This window comes from Podarcis bocagei, assembly GCF_964188305.1.
Source record: "Podarcis bocagei genome assembly, chromosome: 7".
NCBI classification, from domain to species: domain Eukaryota; kingdom Metazoa; phylum Chordata; class Lepidosauria; order Squamata; family Lacertidae; genus Podarcis; species Podarcis bocagei.
The window spans coordinates 25,096,404-25,118,514 of NC_138132.1; the positions used below are offsets into that span (position 1 = coordinate 25,096,404).

The following is a 22,111-nucleotide window of genomic DNA, read 5'->3' on the forward strand; positions in this document are numbered from 1 at the left end:
CCGTATAGTGCCCTTTGCAGTTTTAACACCATGCTGTCTTTTTCTAGCTCATAACCTGGTATTTGCTGTAAATATACCTCGGCGTCAATAGGAGCATTTAAATATGCTGAGGCAACATCAAAATGATTAACTTTTAACCCTCTCAGACTTGCCATTGCTAAAACTGATTTTACTGTTTCAGCCTTTGCTGTTGGGGCAAACACTTCATCATAATGTATCATTTTCCTCTGTGTAAAGCCCCGTGCAACCAACCTGGCTTTTCTCTGACAACTACCATCAGCCAGCTTTTTCACTTTAAAAACCCACTTACAGCTTATGGGCTTTTTACCTTCAGGCAATTCTGTAGGTACAAACACATTGTTGTTTAGCAGAGAGTTATACTCTGCCTGCATTGCCTTTAACCACGCCTCTTTCTCTAGAGTAGGTAACTCTTGCACTTCTTCAAAGTTTTCTGGCTCAGTTACACAAACCTGGTTTATGGTGGCTGGGAACCCATAACGATCTGGAGGTTGACCTTTATTACTTCTTGCAGACCTCCTTGGTTCATTAATCTCACCCCCTGGGCTACTTTCAGGACTGCTTTTGGGGTGGATTGACTCTGGAGATTTACCTCCTCCTGTCCCTGTTGCACTTTCTTCTCTCCCCTGCTCCATGCTAGCAGTTGGAGAAAAATGCTCAACCTTTACTTCCTCCCTTTCAGTTTCTCTGGGAGAGCTGCCAATTCTTAGCTTTGTTTCAACTGCCTTATCAGGTATGCTCGGCAGTAAAACTTTTTCTGGCAGCAGGTTTGCATGTATCTTGGGCCAATTTCTTTGCTCATTAAAGCTGGCTGATCGACTATAACTCAAAAGGTTTCTATCATCTTCAAACCTGTAGGCTTTCGTACCACTTTCATACCCAAGAAATAGCAACTGCTGTGCCCTTTTCCCACCTTTTCTTCGGTTTTTCACAGGTATGTCAACCCATGCCTTTGTCCCAAAGATTCTTAAATGTTGCAAACTGGGACTTTTGTTATAGAGAATTTTATAGGGTATGTCATCTAGTACCCTTGACCACAAGCGATTCCCAATATAATTTGCGGTCTTAATACTTTCAGCCCAGTACTTAATTGGAAGATTTGCATCTGCTAACAATGCTTTCATTTGTGTCTGCAAGACACCTCCCCTACGCTCTGCTACTCCGTTCTCCTGAGGCGTGGCCACATTGGTAAGCCTATGTTTAATCCCTTGGGAACGCAACCAGTTTCTTAGGGAGCTTGCCATAAACTCCCCTCCCCTGTCTGACTGAATAGAGGACACCTTTTCACCAAGTTGCCTTTCTACCCTTCTTACCCAGAACTTCAAAGTTTGGGCAACATCAGACTTTTGCTTTAATGGATAGACCCAGCCAAATCTAGAAAAATCATCCACTAGGATCAAACAGTACTTGTTGTGGGAGACACTTGGTGGAAAAGGACCAGTTACATCAGCATGAATCAACTCCAGTGGTTTTTTGGTTTCTCTCTGGCTTGCTCTTGCTACTGGGCAAGCCCTGCTTTTAACCTCCTTGCAGATATTACAGTCTAAGTAATTATCACAACTTTTTATGTTTTTCATCCCTCCACACAACTCCAATGTTTTGTTTAGCACCTTATAGCTAGCATGAGCCAGACGCCTGTGCAGGAGATGAATACACATATCATGGGTCGGGACATTTTGCACATTTGCAACCTTAGATTCACACTGCAGTACATACATATTAGTTCTAAGGCTAGCATTTGCCAACACTGCCCCATTTTGCTTTATGTGGCACTGATCTCCCACAAAATTTACTTCAAAGCCTGCTTTTGCCAAATCAGGAATGCTCAGGAGATTGTTTTGCAAACTAGGCACACACAACACATTCCTGAATGTGTGTCCCAGCTGTGGGAACACAACCTCCCCCTCACAAACCACATTAGCTTTCTGGCCCGTAGCAAGACTTACATGTTTTTTGTTTGAAGCCCTAGCATCAATTAGCAATCCTTTTCTTTTACAAAAGGTTTGAGAAGCTCCACTGTCCAGAACCCACAGCTCCTCATTTTCTTGACCATCTGCAGACACCCAAGCAGTAGACTCTCTCTGCTGCCTCCTGTGCTTCTGCTGTTTTTGTTGTTTTCTCGGGCAGTCCCGCAGCAGATGTCCACAGGACTTGCAGCAAAAACACCTTTTTACTTTGTTGACCACCGGCTGGTCTGCAGCAGCTCCTCCTGGCTGTTTCTCCGGCTCCCGACACCTCTGCTCTTCCCGGCTGTTGTTCCCTCTGGGATGCTCCAACAGCTGGGCTGAGGTCATCTTTCGCTCTGCACGCCTGTCCTCCTCTGCATACAACCGTCCGGTCACATATTCCAGAGTCAGCTTATCAGTCTCTACAGACTCGAGGGAGTTGACCAGCATATCATAGCTGTCATCAAGGGAACTCAGGACTATAAAGACTTTGTCCTCTTCCCCCACAGGCCTCCCTCTTAAGGCTAGCTCCTGGAAACAGCCTGTTAGGAATTTTAGGTGGTTTACTAGGGAGTCCCCCGGTTTCTTCCGACACCGGTACAGTCTCCTGGTCAGTGTTATCAGTGAGCCAGCTGTCTCTCGCACATGGACAGCCTTGAGCGCATTCCACGCCTCACTTGCCGTCACCTTATCAGCTACGTAGACTAGCTGGCTGTCGTCCACTCCAAGGATGATCGTAGCCAAAGCTTTCTCATCCTTTTCATCCTCCTCAGGGGGCTGCGGTGGCTCTTCCACCACTTTCCACAGGCCCTCACGCTTGAGGAAGTGTTGCATGCGGACCGACCAGGTGCTGTAGTTCGTGGCCGTCAGCTTCTCCAGCAACATGCCAGTTCTGGACTGCTCCATCCCTGCAGCTCACCTCCAGCACCCACGGCTAGATAACTGCCACCTGTACTCTTGCGCAGCGGAAGCGTGCTGGGCCCATAACCCTGTCGCGTATTCCACGCGGCGTTTTCAGCAAAGCACTAAGAGTTCCAGGTTTTTCAGTGCAGTCCTTTTTAATGTGAGTTATATACAGGCATTTACAAAAGAAACAGTCCATACAGAGTACTTACAAACGAATACTCCCCACCACAGCACCACCACACTACAGCACAACCACCACCCCCTGTTAAACAGGCTTTCCTTTTTAAAACAGGTGATAGCCAATTACACTAATCACACTCCTGCTGAGTCACTCTGACCCAGCAGAGTATTGCATCATCCTGTTGAAGCCTGCAGACTTATCCAGTATCCTGCGAATCCCGACAGTGTATGCATTACTGTGCACCTTACTTGGCCCTGCAACATCCTTCAGATTTAGAAGGATGTCTGTGTTTCGGTTCATGTGCTGCTTCAGGAAGTGTGACTCTGGGAAGCTCACCTTTAAATGCAAACAAATCTCCATTCCCCCCCCCCCCAGCCATACATGCGACCCAAATGTCTGATGCCCAACAAATGAAGAGAGATTTAGCTACCAGCTATGGCCACCAAATTCCCCCCTTTTCTCTTTCGGCTCCAAACAACTTAGAAAACAAATCCCCTCATGCTCTCAGCCATGTAATCCAAATTAATTTGCAATCTCCCTCTCCCCATTAAGACCCTGGATTAACAAACTACCAGCCTTTGCCCAGCACTTTGTAGGAAGGGTCTGATCAATAAGTCCCTGTTTTATAACGGGCAGATTTGCACGACACAGCTTCCCCCTCCCGCAAGCCCCAGCTGTCATTTCAGCAGGCAGGCCAGGAACACCAAGACCTGTTGCAATGCATTCTGCTCTTATTCGTTTTATGGCTCCCACTTCACTTTAACAAGGAAAGCCTCAGGCCCATGTTCACGCATTCTAATCTTCCATGGAATTGAATGGGCAACCTAGACGACAAGCCAGCTCTGCAACTTAAATGAGGGGCGGGGGAGAGGGTGACTCAATCTGCCAGTGCGGAGGGCCTGATCCAGATTAGGACTGTAGCTTGGTGTGTGTTGTTGAAAACTTTAACTCTTTGTGCCTCGATTCAGATTTTTCCATGCTGGTTATTTGAATTGGGGGGGGGGGGCGGATCCCATTCACCGTAATGTGAACTTATTCCCCTTAGGTCAATCGACTGGCTGGGTGGGGGCAGAGATCTATATTGGGATCATAGCTGGGGGCAAAGAGTTAAAGCTCTACTTCTTCCTATATTGGGAATTTGAGTTGTGTGTGTATGTGTGTGTGTGTGTGCTGCTGGATTCAGGGCATCTGAAAATATATACAGTGGTACCTCGGGTTACAGACGCTTCAGGTTACAGACTCTGCTAACCCAGAAATAGTACCTCGGGTTAAGAACTTTGCTTCAGGATGAGAACAGAAATCACGTGGTGGCGGCACGACAGCAGCGGGAGGCCCCATTAGCTAAAGTGGTGCCTCAGATTAAGAACAGTTTCACGTTAAGAACGGACCTCCAAAATGAATTAAGTTCTTAACCCGAGGTACCACTGTACAGGAAACACCCCATTTGCGAGTGGGTTGTGTTCCAGATCCTTGCGTGCTTGTGTGAAATCAGAAACCCATTGAAGAAACCTGCCAACACCCGCCCTGGCCTCCAGTCCGCCCTTTTAGTGACGTTTCAGTGATGACGTTTCCAGGTCCTTTTCAGGTTCGGCGCTGTACACGTATACACGATTGCACCAATGTAGGCCATGCCTAAAATGGGAGTTACCTGTATATCTTTTCATATGCCCTCAATCCAGCAGCAACACAGACACAAGAACTGGAGGCTGCAGAGGCACCAGTTAAGGAACTGGACCACATTCAGGGCTCCGAGATGACTGCTAGAGATCAGGAGACGACTAGGATGTATGAGAGGACCCTCCAGAAGAAGCTCCTGGACCACCAGGGCCTATGGGACCAGATCCAGAACCCTAACAGGATGCCTTCCCCTGAATCTGAGGAAATGACCTTCCAAAGCCCAGTCCATCCCTGAGAGTCTAGAATGAAAGAGAGCAGATGAGGCAAAGAGGAGCCTTCTAGGGAAAGCCTTCGCATTCACATGCTGGAATGGCCTTGCATGTCCTCTGTGAATCATCTTAGATGGACCATTAATGTTTGCATGGATGAGCTTCTTTCCAGTACAGACTTGAATATGGAAAGGAGGTGTAGATGACTAGAACGGGAGGATGGGGGTGGGATGCATTTGGGAACATTTCTTGCTGTGTTTCTCTCCTACTCTTTGTTCAGTCCTGCTTTATAGCTGGCTTGCGAGCATATGACACATTTTGCTGGCCCACCAGATGTTACACAAGCATTACTGACAGCTCTGGTATGTGCCATTGCAGGCCAGCGAGTGGGAGGGCGGATGGGAATCTGCGGTCTCAAAGCGCTATGCCAGGAACTCAGTAAAGGTGACCAGATAAGAAAAAGCACCCACTCCAAATCACACAACACTGTAACGTCTCAAAATCATTGGGAAGTGTGGGATATAAATTGCTTGATGCAAAATCATCTAACTTTCCAGCAAACAATTCAGAATGAATGCTCAATGGGGATGGAAGAGAAAATTCATTTTGTTTCCATTTTAATGAGAAAATATCTAACTCACACTTCTTGAACCAATCCCTGCACCAAAGCACAGCTATATTTTGAAATCTGCACATCTCTGAATTTTGCAATGCAATTCTTCAATCAAGCAATATGTATAAAAATGTGTCTGTTTGGGGGAGACAGTGGAAATAGCATTAAAAATCAGCACTTTATTATAAGAAATTGCTTGCAAATAAAGGTCAGTTATATCTAAATCTAAAAATCATTTATTAGGAGACTTTGCATGAAAATGCTGACAAATTTTCATGAGGATTTTTTCTTTCTTTAAAAAATTTCAAAGTGCTGCAGAAATACAGAGAAATGAATTTCAGATTGGAAAAATGAGAAACCTAGAGCACCAAAAGAGACAGATCTGTCCATTCTTAATGCTCAATGATTCGCTTATACTGTCTAATCTGCCTGCACATTTTCTGCAAACAAAGCAAGGAGAGTTATAATAAACAGATCAACTGAAAACCAACCTAATTCTTGCTAGTAAGGGCATGCAGGGCAGGCGGGGAGGGGAGCTCCTTGAGGCGAGACCCTGAACCTCTGTGCGGCAAAGTCTCCTGTAGATGCTTCACTCTGATTAAGCAGCCGTAAAACTATGGCTGAGTCAGAGTGAGTGATTCCCACATCCTCATCTTACCCAAACACCATTCTGCAAAGAGCTCTGACTGGGACAATAGGGCAATCATGAATTATAGAGCCATCACTGGAGTCACTGTGTGCCAGAAGAAAAAAAAAAGTGTTTTGCATCCTGCCTGCAGCTAGACACCCACACACCCTTTTAAAACAAATAGTCATGTGTGTCTCCATCCTGATCAGCCATTAAACACGCCTCACCCCAGCTCCTAACTCCAAACTGATCCATCTAGGAAGACGAAATGGTGGGGAAAGGGAACAGATTCAGAGCCAAAACAGATGAGATGTGTGGGACAACCACAACAGGCCATTTATCAACACTCTTCCTTTCCCCCCTTAGTCTGGCTCTCCTTCCCTTTGTTTGCTTCACTGCTGCTCTTTCAAATTGCGGATTCTTAGGGCATGGAGAAATATGTGTACATCACCCCTGCCCTGTGGGAATCCCTTGCAGACGAGAACAGTGACCAGAGGAGGAATGACCACTGGGAGGAGCCCAGGAAGAAGAAACGCAGTGATACACCTGCAACAGCCTTCATCTTCCCCAGATGCAACAAAACATGTCTCCCTCATATGTCTGCAGTCATACCAGGCACTGTAACTCTCCAACAGTTTGACTTTACACCAAGGCACAGTCTTCCATTGTCTCCCAAGATAGAGGGATGCCAACAACTCACAAGCACTGTGGGACACAGATGGTGCAATAAAAACTGGGGGTGGACAGTTTGCAGCCTCCATTAGGCCTTGGCCTCAGTTGATCTGTGTGGGAAGGAAGGAAACTACCAAGTGGGGAAGGGGTAATTGGAAGAGGGAGGGAGGGGTTCTCAACCCTCTGTTTAGTCCACCCATCACTGGGCCATGCCTTACCTGCCGACAATGGAGGTTAGTCCATTAGTGCACTGACTCACCTGCCTACCTTCCAACATAATAATAATAATAATAATAATAATAATAATAATAATAATAATAATAATAATATATTATTTATACCCCGCCTATCTGGGTGGGCTTCCCCCATCACTCTGGGCAGCTTCCAAAAAAATATTAAAATAAAGTAATACATCAAACATTAAAAGCTTCCCTAAACAGGGCTGCCTTCAGATGTCTTCTACAAGTCTGGTAGTTGTTGTTCTCTTTGACATCTGGTGGGAGGGCGCCACACAGGGAGGGCACCACTACCGAGAAGGCCCTCTGCCTGGTTCCCTGTAACTTGGCTTCTCGCAGTGAGGGAACCGCCAGAAGGCCCTCGGCACTGGACCTCACTGTCTGGGTAGAAAGATGGGGGTGGAGACGCTCCTTCAGATATACTGGACCGAGGCTGTTTAGGACTTTAAAGGTCAGCACCAACACTTTGAATTGTGCTCGGAAACGTACTGGGAGCCAATGTAGGTCTTTCAAGACCAGTGTTATGTGGTCTCGGCGGCCGCTCCCAGTCACCAGTCTAGCTCCCGCATTCTGGATTAGTTGTAGTTTCCGGGTCACCTTCAAAGGTAGCCCCACGTAGAGCGCATTGCAGTAGTCCAAGCGGATAGGGTCTCAGCTTGCGTACCAGATGGAGCTGGTAAACAGCTGCCCTGGACACAGAATGGACCTGTGCCTCCATGGACAGCTGTGAGTCCAAAATGTCTCCCAGGCTGCGCACCTGGTCCTTCAGGGGCACAGTTACCCCATTCAGGACCAGGGAGTCCTCCACACCTGCCCACCTCCTGTCCCCCGAAAACAGTACTTCTGTCTTGTCAGGATTCAACCTCAATCTGTTAGTCACCATCCATCCTCCAACCACCTCCAGACACATAACCATTTCAGAGGGAGTGATTGCCAGCTCCATTTCATTCAGCGTTGCCCTTCTAGAACTCAGCAGGGAGCAGGATGGGAGCAAACCTAGAATTGGTTGGTTCTGCCTATCTTTGGCTCTGGCTCCAGCTACTGCCCCAACTGCCACCAGTCACCACTGTCCACCTGCTGGTGATCACTCTGGCCTCCACAGAAAAAGGATCATCAGATAACTTCAGTTATGCTGCCCTGTTGTATATAAAATAATAATGGGACTATTTTTTATTTTAAGAAAGAATGATTCTGGCAAAAAACCCAAAACACTAGTGGCTGGCCAGCTTTGAAAGCATTCAGATGAGAAGCATGGGCTGCAAATATGGCCAAAGGAATCTGCTTCCAGGCCTTTGTAGTCCTCTTTGCCACAGGGCTGCGGCATGAAATCCTTCATTCCACCCCACTTGCCTCAACCACCGAGGAGCCTGCCAGTTGCATCATTTCCCACAGCACACTGGAACAAAGTGACGACCAAGAGACACAGCCAGAGACCCCTCTCCCTTCCTCGCTGCGCGCACACCGCATTGTTCCAAGGTCATGCTGCCCCAGAACGTCTGTTCCAGAGAACTTCCCGAAAGTCAGCCAGGAGCCAGTTCTGCTGAAGGCTGAATTGGATCAGAGAAGCCTCTGCTTTGAAGTGAGGATTTGCTCTGGGTGCTGCTGCCAGGAGTAGGAACTGGCCGACTGACGGGGGGAGAATCCCAGCAAAGGCACCACGCTCCAGTTAACTCAAAAAAGGCGCTTTCACTATAAACCCAAACTCGTGTGTGTTCTTTATTGAAAGATAAAAAGTACATAATTACAAGTGCACAGAGCAAGATAAGACACCAAAAAGCTATTGTAGTTAACCAGACCTTAACCTAATACAATATTTATAAAAATGAATTCCAAATATCATTGAATTTGTCCACAGCAAGTCTACGTTTGCACCCAACTTGTTCATGTGTAGCGAGTTTGTAGATATCTTAATAATAATAATAATAATAATAATAATAATAATAATAATTTATTATTTATACCCCGCCCATCTGGCTGGGCCTCCCCAGCCACTCTGGGCGGCTTCCATAAAAACCAAAAATACAGTAAAATGTCACACGTTAAATCTTCAATCCAGTTCAATCCAGCTGCATTCCCCCCCCCCCCCAGTTCATCAATACCTGTGTTTTTGCCGTAGTAACAGCGCTGGCCCCCGGCCTCTTAAGTGAGATGGGCGCACAACCCTAGAGTCGGACACGACTGGCCCGTACGGGCAGGGGTACCTTTTAAGGGTGAGGAATCCATTCCTATTGTCCCTTTGTTAGATTCCATGTATTGGGTATATCATTCAAAAAGATCTTTTCCTCTGCAAATTTGAGATTGTTCCGTACAGTCGTGTTGATCGTCTCTATTACCTTCACCCCAACTCACGTTGCAGGGAAGCAAAACCATGTAGGGAGCTGTTTTCCAACAATCCAGACCACCAGTCTGTATCAGGGATGCAGAGCTACAGTTTTGCATCCTCCTTCTTTTCCTGTTGCAGTTTTGCACAACTCTGCTCATGAATGTCTCGAATGCTGAGGCCTCTTATCTCCTACCACTTCCTGCATGCCTGGTGCTTCCTCCCCTTCAGTTGACATACTTCACACTATCAGACAGAAGCTGGCATTTCAGCAGTTTTCTGTGCATCTGTTCACTGGGGTCTTTCGGTCAACAGGACTCCTTCAGTGGTATTCATGCAGTCAGGCAGAAAGCACCTTCTTTTGGAACATGAAATTCTGTTCAGAGAAGAGGAAACTCAACCATTGTTGTGTTTGGAAGCAGGCAAAGAGGAATTCCAACCCTTTTTCATTCCAGGAAATGTAGGACCAAGATCAGGTCAAAATTATTTTGGTTTTTTCCCCTGCTATAAAATGAGAACACTATAGCTGATGAGTGAATAATCATTGCAAGGTTGGTAGGGACGGAGAATTCTTTGCATTTAAAGAAAAGTCAACCCAATTCCCATTTCCCCAAATGTGGTGTGAATCATAACACAGCCATCCTTTGAAATTTGCGCAGTTCTGTGAATCTTGCATTGCAATTCTCCAGCCAATGCATGTGTGTAAAAATTCATCTGTTCATGGAAATAACATGCAAAAAATTTGCATTTTAGGCAAAATTGCAAAGAAACATGAACATGCAATGAGAAATATGCACGAAGACACTGGTGAATTTTCATGAGAACCTTTTAAAGAAAAAAAATCATAAACTGAAGTTTTGAAAACCTAATTTAGGATTGAAGAAATGAGAAATAGAGAAAAACTGAAATGGAAAGATTCACCCATCCCTAGAGGTGGAGCTTTTTTATATAGCAAAGTGTGTACCAAAGAAAGATAAAAGAGCAGACAAACAAGGAATTTTACAAGGAATAAAAAAGAAAGAAAAAGAATTGATAAATTCCCCACGAAAAGAGATAGTGGAACAGGACATTAAGATATTGCAAACGCAATATGCAATGATAATAAATCAGGAAATAGAATGGAAAATTAAGTAATTAAAACAGAAACAATTTGAACAGGCTAACAAGTCAGGGAAACTACTAGCTTGGCAAATAAAGAAAAAACAAGAAAAAACCTGTATTAATAAAATACGTATAGAAAGAAGAGTAGTGGAAAAACCTAAAGAAATAAGAGACCAGTTTGTGAGTTTTTATAAATAACTATATCGAGCCAAATAGGGTAACTGAGAAAAAATTAGTAAATATGTAGAAGATAGTGGAATAGGATATCAAAAGATAAAATGACATCTTTGAATGGACCAGTGACAATGATGGAATTGCAGCAAGTACTTTTACAGGCAAAATTAGGAAAGGCATATTATAACAAGTTACAAGATTACCTAATAAAACATTTAAAGGACATTATGAATATGACCTCAAATACAGGGAAGCTGCCAGAATCCTGGAAGAGTGCTTATATAACTTTGATCCCTAATCAAGATAGAGATCCAGAGCTGGTTAAAAACTATTGACCTATACATTTGTTGAATAATGATTATAAACTTTTTGCAGATATATTAGCCAACAGGTTGAAAGCTGTATTAAAAGAGGTAATACATCAAGATCAGGCCGGATTCTTGCCAGGAAGACAAATGAAAGATAATATCAGAAATATAATTGATGTAATAGAATATTTAGAAGTGAGAAATGAAAAACAAGCAGCCTTGATGTTTTTAGAAGCAGAGAAAGCATTTGATAATGTCTCCTGGGACTTTATGTTTAAAATTTTGGAATATATGAACCGTGGAGACACTTTTATACAAGAAGTTAAGGCAATATATACAAAACAATCAGCAAAATTAATAGTAAATAACGTATTAACTGAGAATTGTAAGTTAACTAAACTAGACAGGGTTGTCCACTGTCACTTTTATTGTTCACATGAGTTTTAGAAGTTTTGGTGCAAAGATTAAGATGTAATCAAGAAATTAAAGGAATAAGAGTGGGACAGAGACAATACAAATTAAAAGCTTTTGCAGATGACGTGGTGATATCTGTAGAGGAACCAATAGAGTCAATTCTGAAAGCATTGGAAGTGATAAATTTTCTTTGAGAAATACCAGGTCTTAAAATTATTAAAAATAAAACCAAGCTCTTGGTTTAAAAAATGAATGATGAGAGTAAAAATGAATTACAAAACATATCAGGTCTAAAGATTGAAAAGAAGGTGTATGATTAACAGCAAAGAATATAAATCTGTATAAAGATAACTATCGGAGAACCTGGAAGGATATTAAAAGAAATTTGCAAATATGGGGTAGAATTAAACTCTCGTTGCTGGGCAGAGTGTTGACCATAAAGACGAATGTATTACCAAGAATGTTATTTTTGTTTCAATCAATACCCGTGATCGGCTAGACAGACTGCTTCAACAAATGGCAAAACCGAGAATGAAATATAAAATACTGATACACACAAAAGAGAGAAGAGGTTTCTCCCTGCTGGATATGAGATTATATTATGAAGCATCTTGTCTGTGCTGGTTAAAGGAATGGTTGCTATTGAAGAATCAGCATATTTTAGATTTGGAAGGTCATGATAATATTTTTGGTTGGCACACTTATATGTGGTATGAAAAGGTGAAAGTACGTAAAAGTTTTGCAAACCATATAATTAGGAAAAAATTGTATAGAATATGGGACAAATATAAAAATTAATTGGAAATTAAAACACCACTTTGGCTTTTACATTTGGAAGCCATAGCAGTGAAAAAGAAAAATATGACGGAAAGCTTGGCAACTTATAGAAATTTGCTAAGAGAGGAGGGTGGAGACTTTAAACTAAAAGAGTTTAAGGATTTACCAGGAATGTTAACATCATGGTTATATTATTATCATTTGAATGAAATGTTTTAAAAGGATATGACGTGGGGGTTTGGGGGAACAACTATCACAATTAGAAAGAGACCTGTTAAATTGTAATGTTAAAGTGATATCTAAAATATTATAGATGCCGAAAAGGCTTTCGATAATGTATCTTGGTACTTCCTCATAAAATGTATGGAGAGGGTAGGAATAAGAGGGCCATTCTTAGAAGGCATCAGGGCGATTTACTCAAACCAAAGAGCGAAATTAATTATCAACAGCAACCTGACAAACTCATTCACGATCACAAAAGGTACAAGGCAGGGGTGCCCATTATCACCCCTGTTATTTATCATGGTCCTGAAAGTTATAATGAACAAGATTAGAGAAACATCGGAAATAAGAGGGATTAAGATAGGTAAAAAAGAATATAAAGTAAAGGCTTACGCCGACGACCTAGTAATATCAATAGAAGAACCTTTAAAAAGGATAAATACAGTTATAGACTTATTGGAGGAATTTGGAAGGTTATCCGGGTTCAAACTAAATAAAATTAAAACAAAGATGTTGATAAAGAACGTAGATGAACAATCAAAAAATAAAATCGAGCTGGAATCCGGGATAAAGATATCGAAAAAGGTCAAATATTTGGGTATCTGGGTATCCACAAAAAATATAAACTTGGTGGAAGATAATTATAACAGAACTTGGAGAGAGTGCAAAAAAGATCAAGACAGCTGGAGCAGACTGCACCTCTCATGGGAGGGGAGAATGGCTGCCATCAAAATGACTATCCTCCCAAAAATGATATTCTTATTCCAAAACATTCCAGTAGTCAGGGGCACAACAATGTTCAAGGACTGGCAGAGGACCCTATCCAGATTCATCTGGCAGGGCAAAAGGGCCAGAATTAAATACAAGTTGCTCACTGATAGAAGAGACAGAGGTGGGTTCGCGGTCCCGAATCTGCAACTATATTACGAGGCCTCGTGCCTCTGCTGGGTTAAGGAATGGATAGTTTTGGACAATACCGACCTATTGGACTTGGAGGGCTTCGATGCTAGGTTTGGGTGGCATGCATACCTATGGCATGATAAAGGGAGAGTGCACAAAGGATTCTCCAACCACATCATAAGAGGGGCGTTGTTGGAGGTCTGGAATAGATGTAAGAGACTGGTAGAAAAAGACACCCCATGGTGGCTGTCACCCAATGACATCCTAGCAATCAAGAGATTAAACATGGAAGGTAAAAGGTGGACATATGCCGATCTTCTGAGAAGATCCGATAAAGGATGGGAAATCAGACCCTACGAAGAGCTAAAAGATAAACTAACAGGGTGGATACAATTCCACCAAATTAATTCCTTATGGAATGAACATAAAAAAAGCCGGAATGAGTAAGAACAAGTCTAAGTTCCAGCTAGAAATAATAGAAGGGAAGTCTAAACTCTTAACCAAAATGTACAACCAACTACTAGACTGGGACACCATGGATGAGGAGGTCAAAGAGGTCATGATCAAGTGGGCCATAGACTTAGGATACCCCCTAGATTATGAAAGATGGAAAAAACTATGGAATAAGGATATGAAATTTTCAGCGTGTGTCGGACTCCGAGAAAACATGGAAAAGATGATGTACCGCTGGTACATCACCCCAACAAAATTAGCTAAAATGTATAAAACCGGGGATAAGACCTGTTGGAAATGCAAAAAGAAAGAGGGAGATTTTCTCCATATGTGGTGGTCCTGCGACGAAGTAAAGAAGTTCTGGGGCTCCGTTTATGATGAACTAAAAAAGATTCTAAAGTACACCTTCCCTAAAAAACCTGAGGCATTCCTTTTGGGAATGGTGGGGAACGAGATCAAGAAAGACGACCAAACTCTATTTCAGTATGCAACAGTAGCCGCTAGGATACTGTTAGCGCAGAACTGGAAAATACCCAACATCCCAACAATTAGGGAATGGCAAACCAAGTTAATTGAATATATTGACTTAGCAATGATGACACAGAAGATCAGGCATCAGAAAAACACCAAATTTATTAATGATTGGAATAAATTTCTTTTATACATGGAGACGACATTAGGGAACATCAAACTCTCAGTAGGTATAATATAAAAACCGCGAGGTAGAACATGACGGTTAGCAAAAGACTCTGCTGTACATATTGTTGAGATATAGCTCACGTTGTGGTGGTGGGAAGTCAAATAACGTAACAGATTTGTACAATTATTTGGTATCTAAACAGTTTGGAATTTGATTTTGGTTTTGTATAATTCTTTTTTTTCTTTTTTTGTTTTGTTTTATTTTATCGAAGATGTACATGCGTTTTTAGATGTTGGAATAAAATAAAGGTTTTAAAATTTAAAAAAAAAATGTATAAGGTGCTATTGGAATGGGAGACAAAGGATGAACAAGTGGAATCTTCAATGCTACACTGGGCAATAGATATTGGTCATAATATTATAAATAGAAGCATGGGAACGATTACAGAATACGGATGTAAAATTTACAGCATGCTATGGTTTAAGAGAAAATTATATGGAAATGCTATATAGATGGTACCTAACAACTAGTAGATTGACAAAAATGCATAAATCAAAGTCAAATAAATGTTGGAAATGTAAAGAGAAAGAAGACACCTTTTCACATGTGGTGGTCTTGTATAATAAGGTTAAAGTTTACTGGGAAATGATATAAAATAAATTGAAAAAGATGTTTAAGATAACATCCGTAAAAACCCCCAGCTTTTCTGCTGGGAATTATAAGATTAGACCTATCCAAACAGCATAGAAATTTATATATATATGCAACTACAGCTGCAAGAATCTTATTCAACCAAAAGTGGAAGGATAAAGAGGTCCCGACAAAAGAAAAATGGATACAGAAACTAATGGAGTATGCAGAAATGGCGAAACTTATCGGAAAAATAAGAAATCAAGACAACAAACTTTTTAGAAAGGAATGGAAGTGGTTTATTGAGTATTTACAAACAAACTGTAAACAGATCAAGACATTGGCAAGATTCTGGAAAAAACCTGCAGATTTAAAAATATATATGAGATATGAGAATAGATGATTAAAAGAATAAGCTAAAGCAATTTGGAGTACAGAAAAGGACGAAAATAAATGTAAGGAACCACTGAAAGAGGGGGAAGGGAGTCAAAATCGAACATGTTAAGACTATGGTTGAATAATTGTTGTAATTTATATAAATGAAAATTTTAAAAAGAAAATAAATTCCTTGCAGGAATCCAAATTCCATGGGCACACAACAATTTATTGTAGGGTCAGTGCTGCTCATTTTTTGTTTATTTAACAAAATGTATATACCACTTGATTGTATAAAGAAGAAAAACCTTCTGCCAATTAGTTTTATTGATTAAATAATGAAAAAAACCTTAATTGATTAAATAATGAAAAAAACACCTTACAACAATATAAAATAAGACGCTGACATTCTTGATTAAAAACAGGTTCGTTAGAAGCAGGTTTTAAAAATATTTAAAAAGATAACTGAAATCAGCGCTAACTAACAAGGAATGAAACACATGGAACTTCCACTTGTCTGGATAGGCTTTGCCTAAACAAAAATGTTTTCTGCAGCCATTGAAAGGAATACAGTGAACATTTATTTATTAATCCAAGCAAGCTTTGCACAGCATCCACACAACATCAACCTCATCAAAATGACGCCCCATATTATTTTCCGTTTAATCTGGATTTAATGTTCCTGTGGAAAATCCAATAAGTAAAGAAACAGCACAGAAACAGTAAATCCGGATTAAATGGGGTAGGGTGGGGAAGTATGAGATGGTATCTTCACGCAGACACCATTGTATTCTTCCTTGGTCGGGCTCCCCTTGGAGTCGTTTGCCCAGTTCTGGGCATCACATTTTAGGAAGGATGTTGACAAGCTGGAAGGTGTGCAGAGGAGGGCAGCCAAGATGATAAAAGGTTTGGAGATCAAGCCTTATGAAGAACAGTTTAGGGAGTTGGAGAAGAGAATACTTGAGAGATGATAGGGTAGCTAACTTCAATAACTGAAAGGGCTGTCACATGGAAGATGGAGCAAGCAAGCTTGGTTTCTCCTGCTCTGGAGGACAGAACCCAAACCAATGGATTCAAGTTACAAGAAAGAAGAGTCTGACTAAATATTAGGAATAACTTTCTGACATTAAGAGCTGCTTGACAGTGGAAGGTGATGGTCTCTCCTCCATTTCGGTTTTTTTGTGGGAATGTTCAGGGAGGCAGGAGAGGATATATTGTTTATAACTTATAACTTATATAACTTTATAACAAGTTCTATAACTTAGCAGAGTTTTATATTCCCCTTTTAAAAGCACAGCAGATAGCTGGTTGCAGGCTTGTTTAAGCCTCTCAATATTAGTTTCCTGGTAAGTTTCCTTATATCCCTCTTAAAAGAATAAACACGCCACAATCTTGTGTAAAGTATATAAAAGAAGTTTACTCACATCATCATTTCACAGTTGGATCCCTGAAGGCAGACTTAGTTACAAATTACATACATGTGGATCTATCCCATATGGAGATAGTCTCAGTGTCCTCTGTTGGCTGAGAGCCAACAGAGCAATTCTAGCTAAAAGCTGCTGCTCCAACGACGGAGGAAGTCAAAGAGAGGGTCTGTGCTGTGTGCCTTGTCCTTTTGTTACCTGGGCAGGTAAGGTCACGCCCACCTCTAGTCACATGCAAAGCAACTATGTCCCAGCCAGGAGGAAACAGGAAGTTTTTGACTGGCTGGACCAAACATTCCCCTGCATGTCCACTCTAGGAAAACAAGGAATGTTGTACTTGACTGCTACTTATGTATCACATCCCACAGTTTTTAAACTATAAAAAAGTGCAGGGACGAGCAGCACTAAGTCCACATTAAATGTCTGTATGGAGGCACCTATAGCCTGAAAAGGAGTGTCTGTGTGTTCATTCAGTGTAATGTCCTAGACCAGAACAGGATCAAGTGATAGGATGGGGGGCCCTAAAGGCCTTCGGGATGTCCCTGCCAACAATGCTTTTTAGGGAGGTATTCTCATATGCAACAGCCACAGCTCGGACTTGGTTGGCAAAGGGGTGGAAGGAACAAGAGGCCCCGACAATAACAGACTAGCATTACAAGCTACAAGAATTTGTTGAAATGGCGCAGTTAGCAAATACCCTGAGAGACAATTCAAAACAAAAATTTATGGAAAAGTGGGATAGATATAAAACATATGTTCAAAAATACAGTAAAGGTTCGCTATCTATGCTAGCATTTGATTGACATTGTAGTGAGACTGAACTGAGAAATAAGACACATACAGTGGTACCCTGCAAGACGAACGCCTCGCAAGACGGAAAACCCGCTAGACGAAAGGGTTTTCCGTTTTGGAGGCGCTTCGCAAAACGAATTTCCCTATGGGCTTGCCTCGCAAGACGACAGCCCATAGGGAAATCTCCGGGACAGCGGGGAAGCGCAGCGCGTCTTCCCCACTGTCCTCGTACCTCCTCCCGCCGCGCGGCATCGGAACGAAGCTCCAATGCCGGGCGGCGGGGGGGAACGCCTCCTCCCGCCGCGCGGCATCGGAACGAAGCTCCGATGCCGGGCGGGGGGGGAACGCCTCCTCCCGGCACGCGGCATCGGAACGAAGCTCCGATGCCGGGCGGGGGGGGGGAACGCCTCCTCCCGGCGCGCGGCATCGGAACGAAGCTCCGATGCCGGGCGGGGGGGGGGAACGCAGGTGTGTGTGTGTGTGCGCGCGCCAGTTCATTAAGTTTACCCCCCCCCCCCGGAGCAGTGCTTGAAATGTTTTCAGGATTTTCTAGGGAGATTTTATGGATTTAAAGGGAGATTGGATGGGCCTTGAAGCAGCCTGTAGAGAGGGAAACTGAAAGAAGGAAGGAGGCAAACAAAGCTAGCCAGGAAGGATGACCTTTGGAAATGTCTTCCAGGAACCGTCTCTCCCAAAGAATCAAGTGAAATCAGCCTCTGCCAGGAATCGGAGGTGATGGGAGTCGGAGAGGCAAGGGGTGAAGGAAAGGGTGGGCGAGTCCCCATGCCAAGAGGAAGCAAAGTTAATTATAGGATGCAGCAGGAAAAGAACTGTCAGCCAAGGAAGCAAAAAGGGACAAGGGCCCAGGAGCTCCAAGTGTATATTGCAAAGAGAAGGCCCCTTTGTGCTCTGCCAGAGCGACACATGAGAGGGTCAGCCAGGAGATCATTCAACGTTTCCCCTTCTTCTGTCTGAATGGCCATAGAAATAAGAGATGGAAAAGACCGGTTCGTTTCACTGAGCTCCTCTCGCTTTTCCAAGCAGATAAGGGAGTGGGGGAGAGCCACTCTATTCCTGGGACAATAATGCGCTTTACCTGTATTTAAGATTGAATTTTAAATTGTCGTAACAAAATGGCAGGAGAAGGGCAAGAGCCTTTTTCAAAAAGAAACTTATTTCTGGCTAGCTGTATTCTCCCCTATAGCCATGCCAGTCTATATGTATCTATGGAGCAGGGACACTCTCTGCTCATGTTTTAGTCCGTTTCTGTGGCTTTTAGATTTCTCCCAGAATAGAAGTATGCTGGGGACAAGACTGAATAAGGGTCCACTGTGGTGGGTAGATCGGATGCCCAGCAGTTGCCATCATAGCAATAGCCAGGGGCCCAGAAAGTGATGGCAGGAGCTTGGCTGTAGCAGGTGAGACTTAGATGGACCAGGCATGCCACATCACACTCACCCCTCTCCCTGCAACCAGACACAGGCAGGACCAGATTTAGGTTTGATGAGGCCCTAAGTTACTGAAGGTAATGGAGCCCTTTATATGTCCAGCTGTCCTTTGTCAACAACAACTAGTTGCTGTTTTTTGTGTTGAATATATGCTATATGGTAATTTATGGACCTCATAGGTATCTAAAGCCATTTGCACATGCAGAATGTAGGTACCCTATATACAGAAATGAGCAAACGAGTGATATTTTAGGGAGCTGGCTAGCAGGTGGGGCCCATTACTTACCTCATAGGAGCCTACGCAACACAAAACACTGTTGCTGTATGTAGGTTTTATTTTATTTGGTTTTTATCTTATATTTTGGAAATGTACATCCAGTTTTTTCCCCTTTAATTTTTTTGGGGAGCCCCCAAGAGAGCGAGGCCCTAAGCTATAGCTTGTTTAGCTTATATGTAAATCTGGCACTGGACACAGGGTTAGGTCAGAGGGGAAGTTCCTTGCTGCTTTTCATTCAGTGGCAATGCTAAGGCAGCACACTGTACATAGCCCTGTGAATTGCTATTTTGAGACTAATAATGTGCCTTGCTAGTGCTATTAAGCATAAATTGAAAGGGGATACGTGAATGTGGGAGTCTCAGGTCTGGACTGGTTGAAGACCATTGGTCTGCACTGATTGGTAGTGGCTTTCTAAGGCATGGGTAGGCAAACTAAGGCCCCGGGGCCGGATCCAGCCCAATCGCCTTCTAAATCTGGCTCGTGGACGGTCCGGGAATCAGCGTGTTTTTACATGAGTAGAATGTGCCCTTTTATTTAAAATGCATCTCTGGGTTATTTGTGGGGCCTGCCTGGTGTTTTTACATGAGTAGAATGTGTGCTTTTATTTAAAATGCATCTCTGGGTTATTTGTGGGGCATAGGAATTCATTCATTCCCTCCCCCCCAAAAAATAGCCTGGCCCCCCCCACAAGGTCTGAGGGACAGTGGACCGGCCCCTGCTGGAAAAGTTTGCTGACCCCTGTTCTAGGTTTTCATGGAAGGGACATTCCTAGTCCTACCTGGAGTTGCCAGGAACTGAACCTGAAGCTCCTTTGCAGGCAGAGCAGATGCTCTCCCACGGAGCCACCGTCTTTCCCTCTTACCTCCATTTGAAAAGGACATGTGCGTTTCTCCTTCCTGACCCCACTGCAGAGTGTGCACCACTCCCATGACCCCAAGCTGTCCATGACTCCTGAGATCCTTACGACCGAGAAGTCAAACAGTTGTCCTTACCGAAGCGAGCTCCATCCGATGGGGAAGAAAGCAATAGGAAGCCGGATTTGCATTGCTCTGAGGCTTCAATGTCCATGTCTCCAAAGATCAGGCTTAGGGAGCTCCCTGCAGCTCCGTGGATCTTCCACTCGCAAGACGTGAAGTTGGGATAAGTGCCAGGGTAGTTCTTGGAAGTCAGAGTCCCGCTGTAAGGCGTCAGCGTCGAGTGACCGCAACCATCCCCTGGAAGGCGAGGAGATAAGACCGATCTTACATCAGGAAGCTGCTTTGCATCATGTCAAATGATCTGGCCGGCTACTCAAGAATTGCCCACTCTAACCAGCAGCTTCTCCCTCACTTGTTACCTGATCCTTTGCAGGCTGCATGACTAGTAGACTACTAGTCATGATGGGGGAAATTAAGAGAAAGGGCCATAGCTTGGTGGCGGATAGCATCTGTTCTGCATGCAGAAAACCCCAGGTTTGAACCCCAGAATCTCTCATTAGGCCTGGGAGAGAATGCTGCCTAAAATTTTGGAGAGCTGCTGCCAGTCAGTGTAGACAGTACTGAGCTAAATGGACCAATGGAGCACACGATGCTCCTACCACCTCCAATCTCATTTTCCCAGTCTTGAACCTGGGACCTTCTGCAAGCAAAGCGGATGTTCTACCACTCAGTAAGGCTTAGCTGGGATCAACTACCTTCATCTTTCTGCTCTCCCATAACTATCTACTGCAGTGACCATTCAGCACTAAACTGCAAATTTTCCCAAGGTAAAGCGTCAACACAAACTGGATAAGTCCTCAGTTTGCTTAATTTTCTCCTCCAATTCCTTTTCGCCTCTTAGAACATAAACCCCATCATTTTATTTAAAAATGTGACTGGCTAGGAATAGATCAAAGCCCACTCTACTCCCCCACCATCACATGGTTGGTCCAGGTCTTGCTCAACTTGATCAGAGATCTAGATAAGATCCTGTGTATTCGTACATCGGGGCTTATTCCCAAATGAAGTGTGTACCTGGTTGCAGCTTTGAAAGCCACATAATCCTTCTCCCAAACAGGATGGTTAAGGGGAAACGGCATATTGTGTTTCTCTCCTACCTTTTTGACAGGGGTTCTATAATTTGGGGGGGGTGGGGAAGCTAAGGCCCTCCAGATGCTCTGCCACTGACCTGTGGCCATTCAGAAGGGGAAGGGTGGGAGCTCAGTGACAGCGTGTCTGTTCTGCATGTTCAACCCTCCAGCATCTCCAGATAGAGGTGGAAAATTCCCCATGGCCTGAAAACCTGGAGAGCAACTGTCACTTAATATAGACAAAGCTGAGCTAGATAGATTAGTGCTCTGACTCAGTAGAAGGTAGCCTTCCTATGTCCATGGACTACAACTCCCATCATCCCTGACAATTGGCCACCCTGGCTGGGGCTGATGGGAGGTGGAGTTGAATAATATCTGGAATGCACCAGGCTGGGGAAGGCTGCATCAGATGATTCGATGATTAAAACACAGGGCATGACCTGTTAAAGTACACCTTTGTCATTCCATCGGTTGCAACTTTCTTACAGACAATCTTTTAGCATGCAATACTGACACTGTTTTAATGCAGAGCTGTGGTGCTTTATCAAGGTTAGAGATATAAAATCTTGGATTACACAGGTAAGAGCATTCAGTGTGCTCTCAGTTCTGTCTACTATCTGATCATCGGTCCATCTACTTATTTATTTTTTTTAGCAAAAGGCAGTGTGTGTGTGTGTGTGTGTGTGTGTGTGTGTGTATCAACATAATTGTCTTTGGTCGGGG

At 43.4% G+C, this 22,111-nt stretch overlaps 1 protein-coding gene across 2 annotated transcripts in view; it reads right to left on the bottom strand.

The window, feature by feature from the left end:
- LOC308591275 (discoidin, CUB and LCCL domain-containing protein 1-like) overlaps positions 1-22,111 on the bottom strand; it is a 49,512-nt gene that overhangs the window by 19,038 nt on the left and 8,363 nt on the right. For both annotated transcript variants that reach the window (XM_081201952.1, XM_081201951.1), the window contains exon 2: positions 20,334-20,555. In XM_081201952.1, coding sequence (XP_081058078.1) covers positions 20,334-20,555 — 222 coding nt within the window. The remainder of the gene's footprint in view (positions 1-20,333; positions 20,556-22,111) is intronic.